The sequence below is a fragment of the Rissa tridactyla genome, chromosome 3 (assembly GCF_028500815.1).
Source record: "Rissa tridactyla isolate bRisTri1 chromosome 3, bRisTri1.patW.cur.20221130, whole genome shotgun sequence".
Classification (NCBI taxonomy): domain Eukaryota; kingdom Metazoa; phylum Chordata; class Aves; order Charadriiformes; family Laridae; genus Rissa; species Rissa tridactyla.
Window position 1 is genome coordinate 58,705,901 of NC_071468.1, and position 18,797 is coordinate 58,724,697.

Genomic DNA, 18,797 nt, shown 5'->3' on the forward strand with positions numbered 1-18,797 from the left:
CAGTGTATGTATGTGTGTTAACATGTGTCTGGTAGATTTCAGAGCCATGTTTCTCTCCATTGGGTATAAGTGGCATCCTTTCTTGCTAGACGGTTAGTGACCAGTACGCCCAAAACATCCTCAAAGAAGCATTAACAATGAAATAAAACTGTAGGGAAAAAAAAAAAAAAAAGTGTGTGGAGTAATTTCGTTAAGCAAAGACTGTAAAAATCAAAATTCTTGGAAGGTGAATGTTAATCAAGTAAATACCAATTGTTGAGCTACATTGAAAGCAAGCCAAGCAGAAATGACCAGGAGCTCAACAAAGGTTCCTCTGGGAAAAGTAAAATAAGAGGAACAAAATACTACTGGTATGCCCCTATGGCCCCAAACCTATTTCTTGCATGGAGGCAATTCCAGTTAAATGATGTTCGTGGTGATAACTTCTCATTAACTCTATTTTGCATTGCCCGGGCACTTCCCGCTTGCACAGCATGTCATTAATTGCAGGAGAGCTGCCTGCCTGAAGGTTTACTCAGCATCCATAGGACATTAAGGATCTTTCCTTTATTTTAATCGTGAGAACTTCTCTTTAGCAGTTGATGAGATCCAAAAGCTTGGGGAGTAGTCCGCAATTAACATTTTTTTTTTCCGTTCTTTGTAGGAAAGGGATTAACAACGTAGTACTCTCAAAATCATGTAAACTCCTCTGCAATCCAAGTGTCATTTCCTTCCAGATGTGAGATGCATTTAGGGAGTCTAAAAGCTAACATGGGAAAATAGCACGTTCCTCAGCAGTGGTTTTCCTTGATTCAGTTGTGCCTGGAGGGGACAGTTCTGCATCGAAAGTGCAACAGAAGCCTGTGGGGAGCTCCGCTAATTATTGTGCTCCCCTTGCAGACAGCCCAGCCTGTGGTGAGCCCAACCAGAGTTGCTGGCTCCAGCAGTGCGGAGCCATGGCCAGACCCCTGCCGTCATCATGCACCTTTTGAGAAGTATCAGTAATATGAGTAAAATTGTAGCCTGTTGGAAGTCTGTAAGAGTTTTGCTAATTAATTTAGGTTTCTTTATTTTATTCTATCCCTTAGAGAAGGCACCAAAAGTGATGGACTATAGGTTACAGAAGGCTTGCTGTAAACCTACCAGTGAGTGTCTGCTACTGACCCCGAGCCTGTATTTCACTTTGTTGCATTGATCCCCTCTACTCCACTCTCATGAGACCCCACCTGGAGTACCGCGTCCAGTTCTGGAGCCCCTACTACAAGAGAAATATGGATGTGCTGGAACGTGTCCAGAGAAGGGCCACGAGGATGATCAGAGGGCTGGAGCACCTCTCCTATGAGGACAGACTGAGAGAGTTGGGGTTGTTCAGTCTGGAGAAAAGAAGGCTCGGAGGAGACCTTATAGTGGCCTCCCGGTATCTTAAGGGGGCCTACAAGAAAGCTGATGAGGGACTTTTTAGGATGTCGAGTAATGGTAGGACCAGAGGGAATGGATTAAAACTAGAGATGGGTTGATTGAGACTGGACATTAGGAAGAAGTTCTTCACCTTGAGGGTGGTGAGACACTGGAACAGGCTGCCCAGAGAAGTGGTGGAAGCCCCATCCCTGGAGGTGTTCAAGGCCAGGCTGGATGGGGCTTTGAGCAGCCTGATCCAGTGGGAGGTGTCCCTACCCATGGCAGGGTGGTTGGAACTAGATGATCTTTAAGGTCCCTTCCAACCCTAACAATTCTATGAGTCTATGATCATGCAGTTCTTTAAATGCAGCAGATCCACCCTATGGGTGGCTCAGAATTGAAATACAGCGGTTGCCTCTCTCAGATGATGTAGTGAGGAGCCTTGAAACCATAAAGCTTAAAGCGTGAAAGGTGCTATATCTGGAGTGAACCTGTAAGCAGACATTAGGTCAAGCCATAGATGGAGACCTGCGTGCATAGTTACTGCTAGGGAGGCACGAGAACGGCAAGAAAGAAGAGCAAGGGGAGACTGTGCAGTTCTTGCAAGCAGAGGTGTGAACTTGTTTCTCTGTTTTGTGCTGTTACATTGAGTCGCGGGGGTTTGGTGTGGGGGTGGTATTTGACGTCTTTCCTCTGGCTGAAGGAAATGTCCTCTCAAAAGTACTGTGAAGGTTGTCAGTGTAAAATGTGAAGGTGGTTTTGATGGGGAGAAGAAATTGCGTTGTGTTGATGCTTGCAAACGAAAGAAGCCAATGGGAGATGACTTTACGATACAGCTTTTTTTTGTAGACTTCTGGGAAAAATCCACGAGGCTTACCTGCAGGTGAAAGGGGAAGCGTATGACACCAGTCCTGGTTCATTGCAACAGGATATGGTTAACAGGGTCTCTGGGGATGTTTGTGACTTCACCGATGGAGGGCAGGAAGCTGCACTGGAGTCCACCACCCTGGGCCTCCGAAGGCAACGCCAGTCACCTGCAGTGAGTGCAGGATGTGACGGTAGCATTTCACTTTGAAATCAAAGGCAGAGATATCTAATCATGTTTCTGACAGACCCAGGGAGCTGGGTAACCTCTCTGCCAGCTGTAGGTTATTTGGTGGGTGTTTTTTTAAGACTGAGATACTGTTCAGTTACAGTGCTGACAAGAACATACGTGTTTTTTCCTTGCGATGCAGAAGCATTTAAGCACAATTCTAGTGCATGCGATATGATGTGCCCAGCAGTTACCCGTACAACACGAAGTCACTTTAAAGTTGCACAAAGTTGCAATACAGGATTTCAGACAAATACTGCATCCTGGGTACCATCATACACTTCGGTGAGGCTTTGATTCCTATTTTGTGCTGTCAGGAACATGTAAGGCCAAAGGCAGACCTGAAATGCTAAAACTGAAAATACCTGCTACCTGCAGCAGATTCTGCGAAATCAAAGATAACAAAAAGATACCTGAAAGGCAGGAAGAGGGAGGAGAATTTCAAAAAAAGTGAGACTTAGTGGAGTCAGATGCACAGGGATATTCCAACAGATTTTCCTGTTTTGTTGCCTGTTGCCCGTAGCACTGTGTTCCTTCTCTCTCTACTTGTTAACATACCGTGGGCAGCCCTTCACTCACACGGTGATTATTTCCTTCTGAGACAGCAGAGTCCTTCTGTGTAGGGCCTGAACAAAACCCCACTGAAACCAGGGGAGAGGCTGATGTGGAGCTCAGGGGCTCTGCATTTGTCTTTACGGGGGGATTACTGCATCTTTTTAACATTTGAAATGTGACATGCCCGCAACTAACAAGAGCAGGTAAGGGCCACCCGCTCTGCCTCTAAAGAAGGCACAGTGCAAAAATATATGGTGAAAGATGAACGCAACTGCAAAGATAATGTCTCGGTAGTTGCCATAGCTTCTAATTCAGCACTTGGGAAGTTTTTCGATTCACCACAAAATACTTTGGGTGAGAATGTTACAAACAGTATTTAAGATGCTTGAAAATAAAAATTAAATAAGAATTCAATATAAGCACTTGGAATGTTAACTAATTTTTTTTTTTTAGCACTGGAATTAAAGCAAACATCTTTGCTGTGGTCAGTTATGCTTTGAAAATACATTTTGAAGGCATTTAAAAAAACATGGTACTAGTATAATTAGCATGATAGAAAAATACTCAGAAAAATCATCCACCCACATTTATAAAAAGTCAAAAACAGTCCCTCTAGGTCACTGGAGTCATCAGAAGACCAGCTGGATTAAGCCTGAGCTTGTAATGCTTACGGACCACTAACATCACAGAGCTCCTGTTTAGTCCAGGGTATGTATGTACAGATTGTATATTTTTATGTATATGTGTGTGTGTGTATACCTACATGTATACACACAAACACTTATAGCTAAAGAATACGTGTTGTGTATACAAATTATGCTTCTGCTTCACTGGTGGTCCAGACAGATGTTATAAAGTAACCCACAAGTGCTCAGAACTCTCCTGGAGGCGAGCTGCTGTTTCCTTTCATTCAAAGTATATACAGACAGAGCAAAATTAGCCTTTTACCTTCATGCATTAAGGGCAAAAGCAGGATGGGAAGTGAGCTCGACGCAGATAAGCGCACCTAGACGTATTGGGACAATAGAGGGAAGCCTGTATTATGGAGGATGTTACTGTTATGGTAACTATCAAGCCTGGTGCCACTAAAATGGAAAGATGAAAACCAGATGTCTGTAAAGGGAATGTGTGTTACTCAAAGCACACAGGAACAAACAACAAGGCCATGTCATTTTCCCTGTCATCTTAAAAGTGTTTCAAGGTGATTGATTATTCTACATGTAAATTTTACATTCGAGACATATTCTTGAAGAGGACTTGATTATTCGTGGCATGTTTCTAGAGAAGAAGAAAGGCTAAATAAAAGGCTTTCATTCATTTGGTTTATTTTAGTTTGTGTTTTTCACTTTTTCAATTTATTCAAGTCCCTCAATAGGAGTTGGAAGTATTACTAAAACATCGGGGTTTTTCTGATGAATACATGTTAAAAAAAAGCTTTTAATTGGTAACATCTTTAAGCTGGCATATGGATAGCTAATAACTCAGACTTAATTAGCAAATCTGGGGAAGAATAACTTCCTAATATGGAATTTAAAAGGCCTGTCATTGTTTTTCATCTGAGACTGACGATATTGCTTGGACCTGAAATGTAGCAGCCTTTTTTTTTTTTTTTTTTCCTGGTCCCGGTGGATGAGCTGTGTTTTAACACGTATCTATTACAAAAAGGGAGTTTGAAATTGCCACAACTCATGCTGATAGAAAATGGAGAAACAGGACCTTTCCAGAAAGTATAGTTGTACTCTTAATAAATGTGCATCTAGTGAACTGACCTGTGTTATTTTTTCAGTGCCATATGTGGCACTGTAAACATTAGATTTCCACAGACTAGTGATTTTATTTTTATTTCTCTGCAGACTTAGTCCATGGATCCCTAGGGTCTGTGGACTACTGCAGAGGCAACCGCTGATGGTGGGTAGGAAAAGTGGCCTTGTACATGCTATACAGTACTCCATATGATTGGATTTTTAAACCAGGCTGTGTGTCCTTTGAAAAACGTAACGTTAGGGAGCAGGCAAAACTGCTCTCGCTCCTTCGAGGCCATTCCCTCAGTTTTCTGTTATATAGTCTTCACACCCAGTGAATCCGATATCTGCCTCCAAAAGAAAGGGCATAGTCCATCAGCTATCAAGAGGTTCCTACTCTGTGATGCGTTCTGTGAGCCTTATCAGCAGCGTGTTGTTTCAGGGCTCCAGCGTCATTCTTCCTCTGATAGGCGGCCGCTCGGCAACTGAGCTTCACGGTTTGGCAAATGCTGAGCTGTCAAGTTGCGCTAATGATTTGGAGAGAGATGGATGTGAGTCTAATTGCAGTAATTAAAGGAGAGGGCTGTCTTATTCCCTTGCTTGTATGAAGGTGCATATCCTTGAAACCTCTGAAGCAGCACGCTCGTAACCAAGGACGTAGATACCCAGGCTTGGTGTATCATTTGGGTTCAAGACAAGGCTTTGCTTAGAGAGCAATAGGCGGTGGCAAGGGCAGGGTTGAATGAAGCCTTAGAGCTCAACATCACTGCACTCCTAAGAGTGCTGTGATAGAGGGAACATGGGAGTTAACTGTGTTTTATTATGCCACTGCTATAGTTCTCATTTTACTAATTAATTGCTTGTCGGTCTTGTAACTCTTCAGCTCAGCGGTGTCATGTCCTATAATGTTTTATTTAAAGTTACATTGTTTTTAGAATAATCTAGCTGGAGACCTGATTGGTTTTGTGTAAATATATCAACACGGGGACTTTTACCATCAAGCCTGAATTGATTACTGAGCACAGTCTAAATTTCTTTTCTTTTTATTGATGTAATTACAACTAAAAAATTCAAACAAAGGACAAGCACAGTTACGCAAGGAAACCATCCAGAGAGCTGCCTATTTGTTTTTCATTTTATTGTTGTAAGAGCATTTGTATGCCGCACCGTTTAGCGGCATATACCCTTGCCAGAGCATCAGTACCATTGATAATTCATGCTGACCTTCAGAGCAATCAGCACCCTCTAGATATTTTTAGGTGTTTGGCTAATTTTCTCAAAGCACCTGATGTTTTGTTTATGCAGTAAATTTCACGGGCACAGAGGCTGGTACCTTTCTGGGGAGATAAAACCCATCTTCCCTTGCCATAACTGCACTTTGTCCTGCATTCACTACATGAAGCTATTTAGAAAAAAACCCTTCTGATCTGGCACATTTTCCCGCATTTGTAGTATTAAAGGGAGGCATGGCAGGTCTGTTTGTGCTCTCGTACGCTGCTTAGCCCCGTTATGCTGGGACATTGACAGCGTCTCTGATTTTCGTTAATCAGCACAAAAGAGAAACTTCTGCGGCTGAGCTCAGAGAGGGTGGTGTGCTCGTGGGGGATCGCCACGTCCGTGGCTTCCTTCCGAGGGGCCTTTTTTTTTTCCTTTGGCAAAGTTTGTATTCGCAAGCCACAATGCCTGCCTTCCGGAGGAGTAAAACCAGAGCTAAGAGTTTAGCGTTGGCTCGCAAAACCCAGCAGCAGGCAGCAGCAGCGTACGGCTCCCTGCACAGGATGCTTTCTGTGGTGAGTCCTGCAGCGGCGTGGGTTAAGCTGGGGGGGATGCTGCTTAATTAGGCTAAGGTAGGTGATGGGGCTGCACCAGCCTGCCAGCCTGTCTGCACTTGATAAATAGCGGCTGCCCCAGCATCGGTAATCAAATAATGGATTCTGGGAACATGTAGTCGGTGGGTGAGTTTATACCAGTGCGCTGCATGGGAAAAAATTTGGGCTTTTTGAAGTTTGGGGGAGGGAAGGGTGGGTTGGATGCCTGCGCTGTTTGCTGCTGGGCTCAAGCAAAATAGCTATTTCTTGCCTCTGTCAGAGAAAGGACGAAGTCATGATCCAGATTTTGACAAGAAGTGGGATGTCGAAACAAGATCCTTCAGGGAAATTTGGAAATAACTGCAGCATGAATGTGTTAACTATTTCTCTGGTTTTTGACTAATAATTTAGGATTGTGGAAAAAGGGGAGAAAAAAGATAAATCATCAAGGTGCTGCTGGGGGAATATAAGAAGGCTGTAAATATATTACACAGGTGGTAGAAAAATACTTGAGCCTTCTGCATTAAGACTGGCAACATCAGGACAAGGACATGGGGAGGGAGAGAATGGCAGTACTTTCACAAGATCAGGGTTTGAGAAAATTTGCCTTCTTTTTGTGACCTGGGCTATAAGGGTTCCTCTCTCTTTGTTTGCCTGAAGCTGTCATCTTTACATTTAGTATGGTCAGGATTTAACCTTCCATGCTGGAAATGATTTCTGTTTTGCCTTTGACTTTGGTATGCGTTGGGTCAGATGCCTTTGATTTTAGAGATGCTGAGTACAGCATCTGTGAAGCCAATCAAAGCTGCTGGTCCTCGGGACCTGGTCGGCGCAGATCCCTGCTGCGTGGCTTGGTTCATAACCAGCGTGTCCATCCAGTACCTAAGTCACCAGCAGTTCTTCTTCCATATCCAGGGAGAAGGATGGACATCTCTCTCTGTGTGGGAGCTGAGAGGGAAGATTTGCCACCATGCAATTCATATTAGTAGCTCAGGCACTGTGTCAGGTGGGTTGCATCGTAGCTGTTTTACGCATCCACGTGTTCAGTCTTATTTCAGGCCTTGACCTGTGCTGCTGGGAAAGAGTTACTAGGTCATCAACCCCTCTTCTTACTGTACTTGAGCGTTCTAAATAAGGTTGGTGACACCTACTTACATTACTGGAATGGGCTGACTTCACTAATTTAAATGTCCCTGAAACTGGGAAATTCTTACTCAAAGACAAAAGTCTGTCCGTAACTCCTCCCCTGTTGTCTGGTCTGGTAGGGTTTGGTAGGGCAGCTTTTAAAAATGTAGCATAGAGGAGTTGCTTCTCCCTCCTTAAAGCGTAACTCTTAACTATGTTTGGCGTATTCCTACAAAGGATCGGAGTGGGCACTTTAAAAAAGAAAAAACTTTCCTTTAGCAAGGTGTTAAACGTTTTAATTAAAAGACATGCAAGAGACACAGCGAAACAAAACAGACCTCTGAAATTTCAGCAGTGTCAGGAACAGTTTCATGTTCTGAGTGGCCTTTAAGTTGGGGATAAAAAAGGAGAAGGACCAGAAGATAAGTGGTGACTGAGGCTACTACTTTGTTTTAGCTTCTGTTGCCCGAAGCTGAGCGGCAGTCTTGTCCAGATACCTGTGGTGAAAATCTCATAAGGCAGTTTTCAGTCAAACTCTGCTGACATTTTTCAGTCTTAATAAATAATTTAGAGGAGTGCACGTACTGTACTGGTGTGCAACGTAAGGCAACTTTTCTGAGTCTTTAAGCCTGCAACTTTCTAGCCTTTTAAATTGCCTGGTTACAAAGTACTTCCCAGTCTGAGGATGACAGAGAAGTCTAGAGAGTGATGGACCAACAAAAAACCGACAGCTGTTAGGGCTGCCTTCGTTCTGGAAAGAAGCATCTTCTAACACAAAGGAAAAGTTATGGACATCCCCAAAAGCTTTCCTTCTTCACAGAGTGAGGGATGTAAAGAGGTCTCTGGCCAGTTTCTCAAAATCCCATGTAATTGTATTTCTTCTGCTGACTGGTGCATTCAGTTGTCTCGGAAATACATACATCAGACAGAGCTGAACTGTTAGCTGTTGGGTTTTTAGAGGGTACAAGACTAATCTGTTTCTGCAGGATGTTTTCTGAGCACGCTTCCTCTTCGGATAAGGAATTCAAAGGATCGGTGAGCACCCCGTCGATGTGGTCAGTGTCCTGCATAAGGGTACAGGAATCTGAAGACTCATCAAAGAACATGCATGGTTTTAAGCCTCCCGAGAGGAGTCTTTCTCAGTCTGTAGAGTTGTTTAAGCCTACTCAAAATATTCCTTTCCATCACTTTTTCAAACAAACCCCGGCCGACTGATGGAGTACATGAGGTGTATCAATGAGAGTGAAAAAAACAGCAGTGAGCAGAGACACCATAACACTAATTGACCTTGCGCAGCATTTATGCTCAATCAGTATCGTTCAGTACACAGTCACAGGGTAGCCATGAAATTGTTGTGCTAATGCTTAACCACCGCTGATTAATGTCTTCTGCTCGCTCACCAATTAATTTTATGGAGATTTTTAACTCTGGTGGGGATAGCACAGCTTCAAATGATGCTATGCTTGTCTGCAAGGAGCAAAGAAAATCTGTGAGAGGTTCCTTGTAAGAGTATCCTTTTGTTCAGCTTAAAGGAATAGTCTCGTTATATTTCTTATCGGGGTCTTATTGAAAATGGGATGTGCTTCCTCTCCACCTGACAAGCTGAGCACCACTGTGGTGGTTGGCTGTGGGTCAAGCTGACAATGACATGGACTTGGAACTTTCCCTTCTAAGGTTACTGTGAGCAATCCTCACTCACAGGGAATACTCCCTGCAAAAGTATGTAGGACCTACCTACGAGTCGCAAACATGCAGGGGTGAAAAAATAGTTTGTCAAGGCTGCTTCCACACATCCTTCAGTTTTCTTAGAGGCCAAGAGAGTACGGGGCAGGAGGCTGTTTCCCCTGACTGCTGGGTCTGTAGAAAGGTTTATTACAGCTTTGTTGGGAAATCTGTGAAAATAGCCAGTAAAACAGCACAGTGCTGCTTAACTTCATTCTCTCTGGAATGCCAGTATTTGTTTTTTCTATAAACCCTTTGTGAAGTGCCAGTTGTCTTTCACAACTCTGACATTCAAATCTAGCACTGTTAGTCAAAATTTTTGGATTTTTAGCCTCATCTGTCTGCTGTTTGTTGCCAAAGGTAAGCTGAAGCTGCTTGCAATCTTCTATAAATGTTGATGAAAGTGGCATACATAAGCTCAAGTGATGGATTTTGGAGAAGGTTTGTTGTTTCCACTGCATGCTCTCCTCAGCTTTTCTCTGCACCCATCTACATTGCAGCCTTGTCCACAGTCAGTCATCTGGGCTTTTCTTTTCACTAACTTAAGTGTTGTTGTTCTGATGAGCTGCACACTATAAAGTTTGGCATAAATAATTTCTTTACTGTTTGCTAAGCCCAGATAGTGTTGGCCTTGTGAAAATAAAAGACGCTGTGTGCTTAAGGAGTTTACCAGATGTATCTGAGAGTCAAATCTGCCTGGGCTAGCCGTTGCCGTGTCATCGTCAGAGCAAATTCAGGGTTAATTCCCACCTAATTCAGGGTTACTGTGGGTGTATGCAGTGACAACTTGGGGCTTCTCTTGAGACATCTTGGTTTAAGGGCACTGGACTGTCAAAATCTGCTTTGACATCCAGAATGCCCCGATGGCTTTGAAATCCCAGCTGCAGTCAGCGACAGGGCAGAGGCTGGCCCTCTTCTGCCCACACATAAAAGGTAGAAAGGAGATGTTCTTAGGGATTGTCCCTAGAGCCTTTATAGAAAAGATCTATTTTAAGCAGCAAAAGTAATTAAGAGCAGGACATTGTTTAGTGTGGGAGGCAGAAAGCAGCATCCAGAGCAGTGTGGAAAAAAGATGGAGGTCCCAACCTGGGTGGTAAGGGAGTTTTGGGAAGAAATATGAAGCAAAAATAGCTTTTATTCCCCCTTATTTATTCATTATGAAATTTCTCATGAATACTGGGCTCTTGGTCCAGAACCTAATGTACACGTTGTGGTTTCACTGGCAAAATGTGTTTCTGCATCTTCTGTGGTCCGTGCAATGTGCAGGGGTGAATGTGAAATACTTCTGTCCTGTGATGAAGTAGCGATTCATGCTTGCTTTGACCCAAATGTAAATACCACAGTGCACACAAAGAATGAGAATCAGGTCTGGATATTGCACAGCCTGAAAATGTCCCATAAAGGGAAGGACAGAGAGCAGCAAAGCTGCGGGAAACGACCAGAGCCTACAAGCAGTACTTCAGGACAAGGGCATTTTATTTTTTTTTTTAAATGCCAGACTTGCAAACACAAAGTGCTTATATGTTCAGAAGCGTACTGAAGTTTATAAATATCACTACTTGTCAGCAGTATAGCTGAGCGGTACCTTAGGGTAATCCTGTGCCTTGGCCTTGGGCCAGTTTTGTGGAACAACTTCTGACACCCAAATTATGTTGCTTAGCTGCTCAAATAGCATTTAAGTTGAGGAGTATCACCTATTTCCATACGCTTTCCTATCCAGTGGTTCTTGGTGGCTCTGGCCCCAAAACTGAAGGGGATGGAGAACATCGCGTGTTCTCCAATGTCTGCCTGTCCTACGTGCGAAGGTGGCTGAGGAGGAATAGAGAACTTCTAACTCCTCCTTACAAAACTGTGCCTGATGATGATTTTTATGACTCGTTTTCAACAGGCTGTCTCATATCCTTGATCTAGTGTCCTTGATCAGGCATCAGGTTGATGTAAATCAAGCTGCCCACACGCACCTTGAGCTGTAGAGAGCGTAAAATCTGAGTCATTCTGATACAAATACAAAACTTTCTGACATCAGAAACAAAGAAAACAAAACTCAAGTACTTTGGCATTCAGCTATTTAGAAGCTGCTTTAAAATACACCCTCCCCCCCCACGTTTCCTAAATTAAGTTGCGATTTATTTAAAAAAAAAAAACCCTAATTAATTTTAGTGGCACAGGGTGATTGTGATTTTTAAATGTATTCCATCAGTGTGCAGCTGTAATTCCAACAAACACCATTCAACTTACGTTGCATTCTGTTGAGTCCTAATAAATGTTGCAAATATAAAACGTATCTAAATTTCATAGTCCTGCAACCTGTCATTATACAGGATTGTGGAAGTTGGTTGCGCATATTGGTGAGGAAAGTAACTTTTTTTTTTTTTTTTTTTTAGGGTGGTGGCATAGTTCAAAACTGGGGGCTGGGAAGCTACAGAGTAATATAGACTATATGGAAAATATCTGACATTTTAACATTTATTTCCATCATATAGGTGTGAGGGGTGTGCTTATCTTTTGTCACATTAATGGCTGAGATTTAATATTGTTAGTGCATTTAGCCTCCACCTTACAGCAAGGCTTTGTGTAGCTTAGTTCAGTTTCAGAATAGCTTTTGCGTTTGCTCCTTTGGTGACCTGGTATGCTGGTGGACTTAGCTACGCAGCTAATCAGTGGTGAATCAGGAGATCCAAAAAGGACCACTTGAAACAGTGTGTGGAATAAATTAGTACAGATTAAGACAGTACTGAAATGCACTCACGTCAGAATTTCTTCCCTGAAACAAGACCACCGAAATAAGATTTCCGCTTGAAATGAAGCAGCATTCATGTAGTCTTCATTTGGATGCGCTCACTAAGTAGAAGATAATATATGGCACAGCATATGCAACTGCCCAGTATCTTAGAGGGTGTCTGAAAGACGGAAGCTCTGCAGAAGAATTGTTTCATGTAGTATAAAGGGGTGGATACTGACGGCAATTAAGGTGGAATTGGGTAGTGGTAGTGATATTCTGGCTTTCAGGAAAACGTCATATAAGGAAGAGAACAGTGGAATGATTTTCAAATTAAGCATTAAAGATTATTGCCTGCAAAAGTTGCTCTTGGGTATTAGTGATGGTCAGACATGCACAAACTACACGATGATTTCATAGTGTCATAAAAATCTCTTTCTCTTCCATTTTTGCCTTGTAAGATTAACTGTTGTTTTTCCATCTCCAATTCCTACCTTGCTTGGAAATGTTCTGGTTTGTTTTCATGTTTATCGTTTCTCTAAAGAATCACTGGTTTTGAAAGCAAAAAATCTTGATACGTAGTTGTCTCCTTGGAGAGAAAGCATCTAAACATCTTCTGACAACCCAAGACACTGCAATCTGAACCCTCAGCTTCAAGTCTCATTGTTTGAAAAAAACACACAATGCAATGTAGGTAGCAGATGACAAATAAAACAGTTGTTCTGGATGCGTAAAAGATCTTTATCTATGAATTCCTTCTATTTTGATGCAGTGAGTGTTGCAAGGTAAGAGAGATGGGAAATAGTGTGATCTAGTGTCATAAGAAGCAAAATATATGATATACCTGAGTGTTCTCTCATCTTTTGCATCCTACAAGCTTGTATCTGAAGACTGAAAATAATTTGCGCTGGAAAAATCACTGGAAAATTTTCATTTCCTTTTACTGCTGTGATCTGGATCTGCTATAAATTGAGGCTGTTCAAAGCTATCAGAACACATATTTGACAAAAATCAATGGCATGCTCTGACCCCCCAGTTTGGAACAAGAACAACATTTGAGGAGTTTAAAAATAATTGTAGTACAGCTTGTTCTAAAACATCGGCGCTTGTCTCTTTCTTCTCATTTAACAGAGTGCAGAACAGATCAGTGCATTGTGCCGAAACTTCCAAGAAGTCCAGGCAAGCGGTATGGAAGGACAGAAGGACAACCAGGATCCACCTCCACGGCCACTGGCTCGCCACCTTTCTGACGCAGACAGATTAAGGAAAGTCATCCAAGAACTTATGGACACTGAGAAATCCTACGTCAAGGTACAAACAAAAAAAATAATCTGGCTAGCTACAGCCTTGGTTTTGAGGCCAACCATGATTTGTGGATGGTCTTAACATATTTCACGCTTACCTTTATATAACCAGCCCTCTCCAAGGGCCATAACCTACAAAGTCCGCCTATCTAATCGTTCCTGTTGTTTTCAACAGGCTTGCTCCTGGAATAGAGGCTGGAGGATTTATCTATAGCTTTAGTTCTAGTCAGTTCGTATTTATGTTGGAGAGTGGTGATCTGTGGGGAGTAGATACCTGCAGTATATTAACATAGGGGTTTTCCAGAGGCTGTTTCCATAGTTTTCAAGATGAAAATAAATCTGGTAGAAGAAAAGAATAGATGTCCTACGAATTAGAAAAAAAGTTTAATTGTGGAAAACTATGCGTAATTATTTTTGAATCAGCAAAGCTAAAAGGCACAGCTCCATTTGGTTGTAGCAGCACCCATATGTTATTTCTCCTCTGTCTGATAAGTCCATAATTTGTTAGATGCATGTCTCTTCTTTTTATAAACCCCAAATTCATGTGACTGTATGCCAAAAGAAAGATGAAAACATTGATTTCATTGACATTGATTCACTGACATTGATTTCGTTCATCAAGGAGGAATCACCTACTTTACTGGATCTCAAAACACATACTTACAGATATTGGTACTTGCTGCAATAATGTATGTGGAAAAGAAGAGGAAATGCTTTCAGGCTGTTGGTGTTATTACATCCACCAATACAGTAATACAGCCAAATGTTGTAAAGTTTGAGGAAGCTTTCCAGAACACGAACCCCCATGTATGTTTCTTATAAAGGAATCGCTTGAACAAAGGCATGAGCATGGAGGTCACTGACTTGTGTGAAATTTTGCACGAGGCAAAATCCTGGCAGGTTGCGCATACTCGTTACGGCATTCTCAGGGAGATGCTCGGTATTCCTTCTCCGTAAGAATTTCTGCCGTTTCCCTTCTCAGGGTTGGAGAGCCCTGCAGTGGGCCCCAGCCCTGCCGTCATGCTTTGGTGTGGGGATAGTAAGTCTTCAAAAGTGGCACCAATTCTTTGAGGAAGTGACTGAAAAAACCCCTAATCATGTCCCCCCAACTACACAACCGAACACGTTAATACCTAATAGGATTTTAAAATGTTCCGTGTCCTTCTGGATATTACGACTGATGTTTAAATGAGTGGCTATTTATATGGTTTATCTAACATGCGTGATTAAAACATTTGATGCTGTTCGTATACACGGACTCTTTAGAAAGCCATCATCTGTAACATTTACTCCTCATGCTATATTAAAATATGGTTTGTTATAATCAAGCTGTAAAGCCTTAAAGACGAAACAAAAGCATTACACCGAAATCAACTTGCCTCCAATTTAGCAATCACTTTAATGTTAACAACACGCAGGTGATTTTGTTCCAGAAAAGGAATTATATCTCTAGTTCATTCCTGAAATTTACCCCTATCCTGCAGTTGTCATATAAAGAACAATTTCAAACCGTTACATAAAAAGTGAATGAGTTCTGTTTCTTGCAGGACTTGAGCTGCCTCTTTGAGCTGTACTTGGAGCCCCTTCAAAATGAAACCTTCCTTACCCAGGATGAGGTGAGGGAATAACTGAAAGATGTGCTTTTTATTCTTTATGAGTTAAGACCTTGGCATTTGAGTCTTTCATTGCTGAGAGCACGACAGAAAAAGCCAACAGCGAACGTAACAATAGGAATGACACCAGTCAGTGCCTTTCTGTCTGCTGTGTGCGTCACTTCTTTTTTTAAATGGTAATTGTTCTTCTGACTTAACTCCTAAGAAATCTTTGCTTTTTTGTAAGGGTTTTTTTAATAAAACATGTCTGAAAATTATCGGCAAAAATGTTATTGTCCTTCGCAACCTCTTCGAGTGTCACTTCGACTGTTTCCACAAAACCACCGTTAGCTGCATGGAGTGCTGTACTTCATAGCCTGATGTTTTCCACAGATGGAGTCCTTGTTCGGCAGTCTGCCAGAAATGCTGGATTTCCAGAAGGTGTTTTTGGAGACCCTTGAAGATGGAATAACTTCTTCCTCAGATTTTAATACACTGGAAACACCATCTCAGTTCCGGGTAAATATTTCATCATTTAGTACTTGGTAGCGTGCCTGCAAATGTTTGTGAAAATCTGGCTTTAAGAACTCTAAGTTTCATATGGTTGCTTTTATGTTTGAAGCTTTGCTTTGGATTACAGACATCTATTCAGCAGTGAAAGATAAGTGCTGTTTTTCATGGTTTTATCTTCCTCTTTCCCATGGCAGAAGATGCAACGTAGGAGATGCAGAGTAGACTTTGAGTATGCTACAAACTAACAGAGCTGATGATGCTTTGTAGAAAGGTTATTGTCACTGGTTTGAATTCTGCCCTGCCTTGTGGTTCTCCCCGCTGTGCCCAGTTCACCCGCTACAGGCTGGGAGCTCTTCCTGTTAAACGCTGCACGAGTCGCTCGTGTTGTGAGGTCCCAGAAGAGGGACTGCAAAGTGTAAATGGCTGCAGACTGTGCCCTTGCTGTGCTGTCTCGCTCACGGTGGCACCACACAGGACCTGCCCTAACTGTAAGGAGTAGGTTCCCTGGAGATGGAGTCACTGTCATAGGACCGGGTGAAACCGGTCCGGCAGGTCTTCTGGACGCTAGCTGCCTTTTGTGGAGCAAACATTGATTAAAAAGGGGGACAGGGGCTGCTCTCCTCCTCCTCCTTCTCTCTCTCCCCCTCCTCCTCCCTCACTATTCCTCTTTCTTATCTTTGCTTGGGCAAGCATTTTTCTAAAACCACCTCCCTTGTGATTCAGTCCCTCCCGCATCTTCCCAACCTCCTCTTCCTCCAAGAGCATCAGAGGTGCCCTGTAATTACCACCTGCCTGAAAGAAGGAAAACAGTTGGAAAGTAATCCTCTGTGCTTGTTTTACACTGTCCCTTTGGGTTTGCCACTTTTGTGCCTTGCCTTCCCATTGCTCATGTTTTTTCCCAGCACAAGATACCCTGTTACGTGTCTGTTGATTTTTGTTCCTGTGCTGCTTGAAAGATACAGTAAGAGAGAGTGTCTGCAGTGGTCTTACCTGCTCAGGGAGAACGGAGAAAATTGCAGGCTTTGCCTAAATAGGCTGAACTCTATGCCCAGAAAAATAGAGAAACATTCTGGAGTTACTACCAATAGTATATTCATGATTCTTTCATCTATATAAATATATAGATGATTTTTTCATCCATATAAATATATATATAAAAAAATAAATATAGGCTGCGTGTAGAAATATAGCATATGTATAGAAAGATAGCAAATGATCACAGCATTAAGCCTCTGTGTTATACGCCTGAACATTTATTTAGGATTCTAGTAATGGATTAATCTTTTCCTTGTGTTGATTTCAGAAATTGCTGTTTTCCCTTGGAGGCTCCTTCCTGTATTATGCTGACCACTTTAAACTGTACAGCGGCTTCTGCGCAAACCACATCAAAGTTCAGAAAGTTCTCGAGAGAGGTAATTTATTGTCTTCATTACCGTAATTCATTTGCATGACTTTAAACTGCAGTGAACTGCCGTAACAAATACCATCAACTTGCAGAGAAAGCAAGGGCTCATCGGGTATCTTTCAATAGGAGCAGCTGAGATCTGCGGTTCTGCTAAGTATGGTGTGGAACTGAAGGGAAAAGATTCCTTTTGTAACATCCAGGCAGGAGCCTGAGTAGCTACGGAAACATATTTCAAAAGTTTTGTGCCGTCTGCAGATCCAGGTTATGCTCCAAAAAGAAGCAACAAATGGCAGAATAACTTAGGAATGACTTCCTCTGCCATCACTTTACTAATTTGATGCAGGAGCAGCCTGCAGAGCAGTGGGGAAATTACATTGCAGAATAAAGTTGCCTTGATCTAATTGCTCTCTTAGCCCTTATATATGTTATTTAATGCAGGAAATTATTATGAAATGAATAGCGTAAACTACTTTGTTTGAAGTATTAAAAAGAGTGAGGCTTTTGGTGCTGGTTACAAATTGCAGTTCTGTGCTTTCAAATTCTTGTAGCTTCTATGACTTCCATGTTCAACTGACCAACTCTTTCATTTACATCTAGCCAAAACAGATAGTGCCTTTAAGGCCTTTCTGGACGCTCGAAATCCCACAAAGCAACACTCTTCTACACTGGAGTCGTATCTCATAAAGCCTGTTCAGAGAGTGCTAAAGTATCCTCTGCTTTTAAAAGAGCTGGTGTCTCTGACAGATAACGAGAGTGAGGAGCACTATCATTTGACAGGTAACTTCTTTCTTCTACGTGAATGAATATGAGTCAAGTTTTATTTGCAGTCCTTTCTGAAGATGCAGGTAGCCATTCTGGTAGATGTCACAGAATTCATCAAAACCTAGAGTGAATTTCCTCTCTCTCCTTAAAAAGATTAAGTAGCTCTTTTTGTGCTTTTAGCCAAAAGTCCTACTTGATATGTCCAAGTCCCTTTGAGAAGTAGATATGGCCAGGATTTGCCATGACAGATGGGGTCTTATTCCTCAATTTTTGCCCAAGAGCGTGCCAGGTCATAGTGTTGCTTTCCACCGCCGCCCCCCTCACCTCCCCCCTCCCCCACGTGGGAAACACTGACCAAAAGTCCATCTTGTGCTTACTACTCAGTTCCCGAAATGTGTCAAAGTTTAACAATGCCACAGAAGGAAATTTTAGTTGTTTGAGGTTTGGCTGTCACTCTTGCTCGAATAGATCTCTGTCAAAGCTTTGCAGTCTTCCCACGTAGGAAGACTTGTCTGTCTAATATATATTAGAGTTGATTGCTTTTCTAGGCTCACATGCTTGAGACATCGCCCTGGCAAATTCCAGTTCAGGTCTGTCAGCACCTGGTGGATGAAAGTCTAGAGATTTATTTTATGGATTGACTGTCATTTTAACAAAAAAGATTCAGGGAAAATACATTGTCAGCAAGAAGTCATAAGGCTGTTACTGACTTCAGAGGGAGCTTCTCATACCGCTGCCTTGCCCTTACAGCCAAGCTGGGGTTGACTGACTTGCAGGTCAGGATGGATGCCAATCTGTTAAAAGGCTGCACCGTTAAGAGCTGGCAGGACTGGAGAAACTAAGCGCCCTTCTCCAACTCCTTTCTGAATTAACACAAAAGTCTAACGAAAATCTAGTGCCGTTTTTGCTTGGAAAACAAAATGTAAACAAAACCTGGCCACCAGCATTGAATTTCATGGTTGCAATCCGTGAGGAACTTGTACAACCTAGCACTGTACTTCATTGTCTATTCTGTGGTAAGCCAAATGCAATTTGTTTCTATTAAAGCTCGTCAGATGACTTATCCTAGTACGGGTATGG

At 42.4% G+C, this 18,797-nt stretch overlaps 1 protein-coding gene across 8 annotated transcripts in view; it reads left to right on the plus strand.

Annotated features, from left to right (window-relative positions):
* TIAM2 (TIAM Rac1 associated GEF 2) overlaps positions 1 to 18,797 on the plus strand; it is a 177,202-nt gene that overhangs the window by 150,881 nt on the left and 7,524 nt on the right. For 7 of the 8 annotated variants that reach the window (XM_054195006.1, XM_054195005.1, XM_054195008.1 and 4 more), the window contains 5 exons: positions 13,273 to 13,452; positions 14,993 to 15,061; positions 15,431 to 15,556; positions 16,854 to 16,962; positions 17,553 to 17,732. In XM_054195006.1, coding sequence (XP_054050981.1) covers positions 13,273 to 13,452; positions 14,993 to 15,061; positions 15,431 to 15,556; positions 16,854 to 16,962; positions 17,553 to 17,732 — 664 coding nt within the window. Of the gene's footprint in view, positions 1 to 6,434; positions 6,558 to 13,272; positions 13,453 to 14,992; positions 15,062 to 15,430; positions 15,557 to 16,853; positions 16,963 to 17,552; positions 17,733 to 18,797 lie in introns of those variants that run through there. The other variant, XM_054195010.1, reaches the window with a different exon arrangement.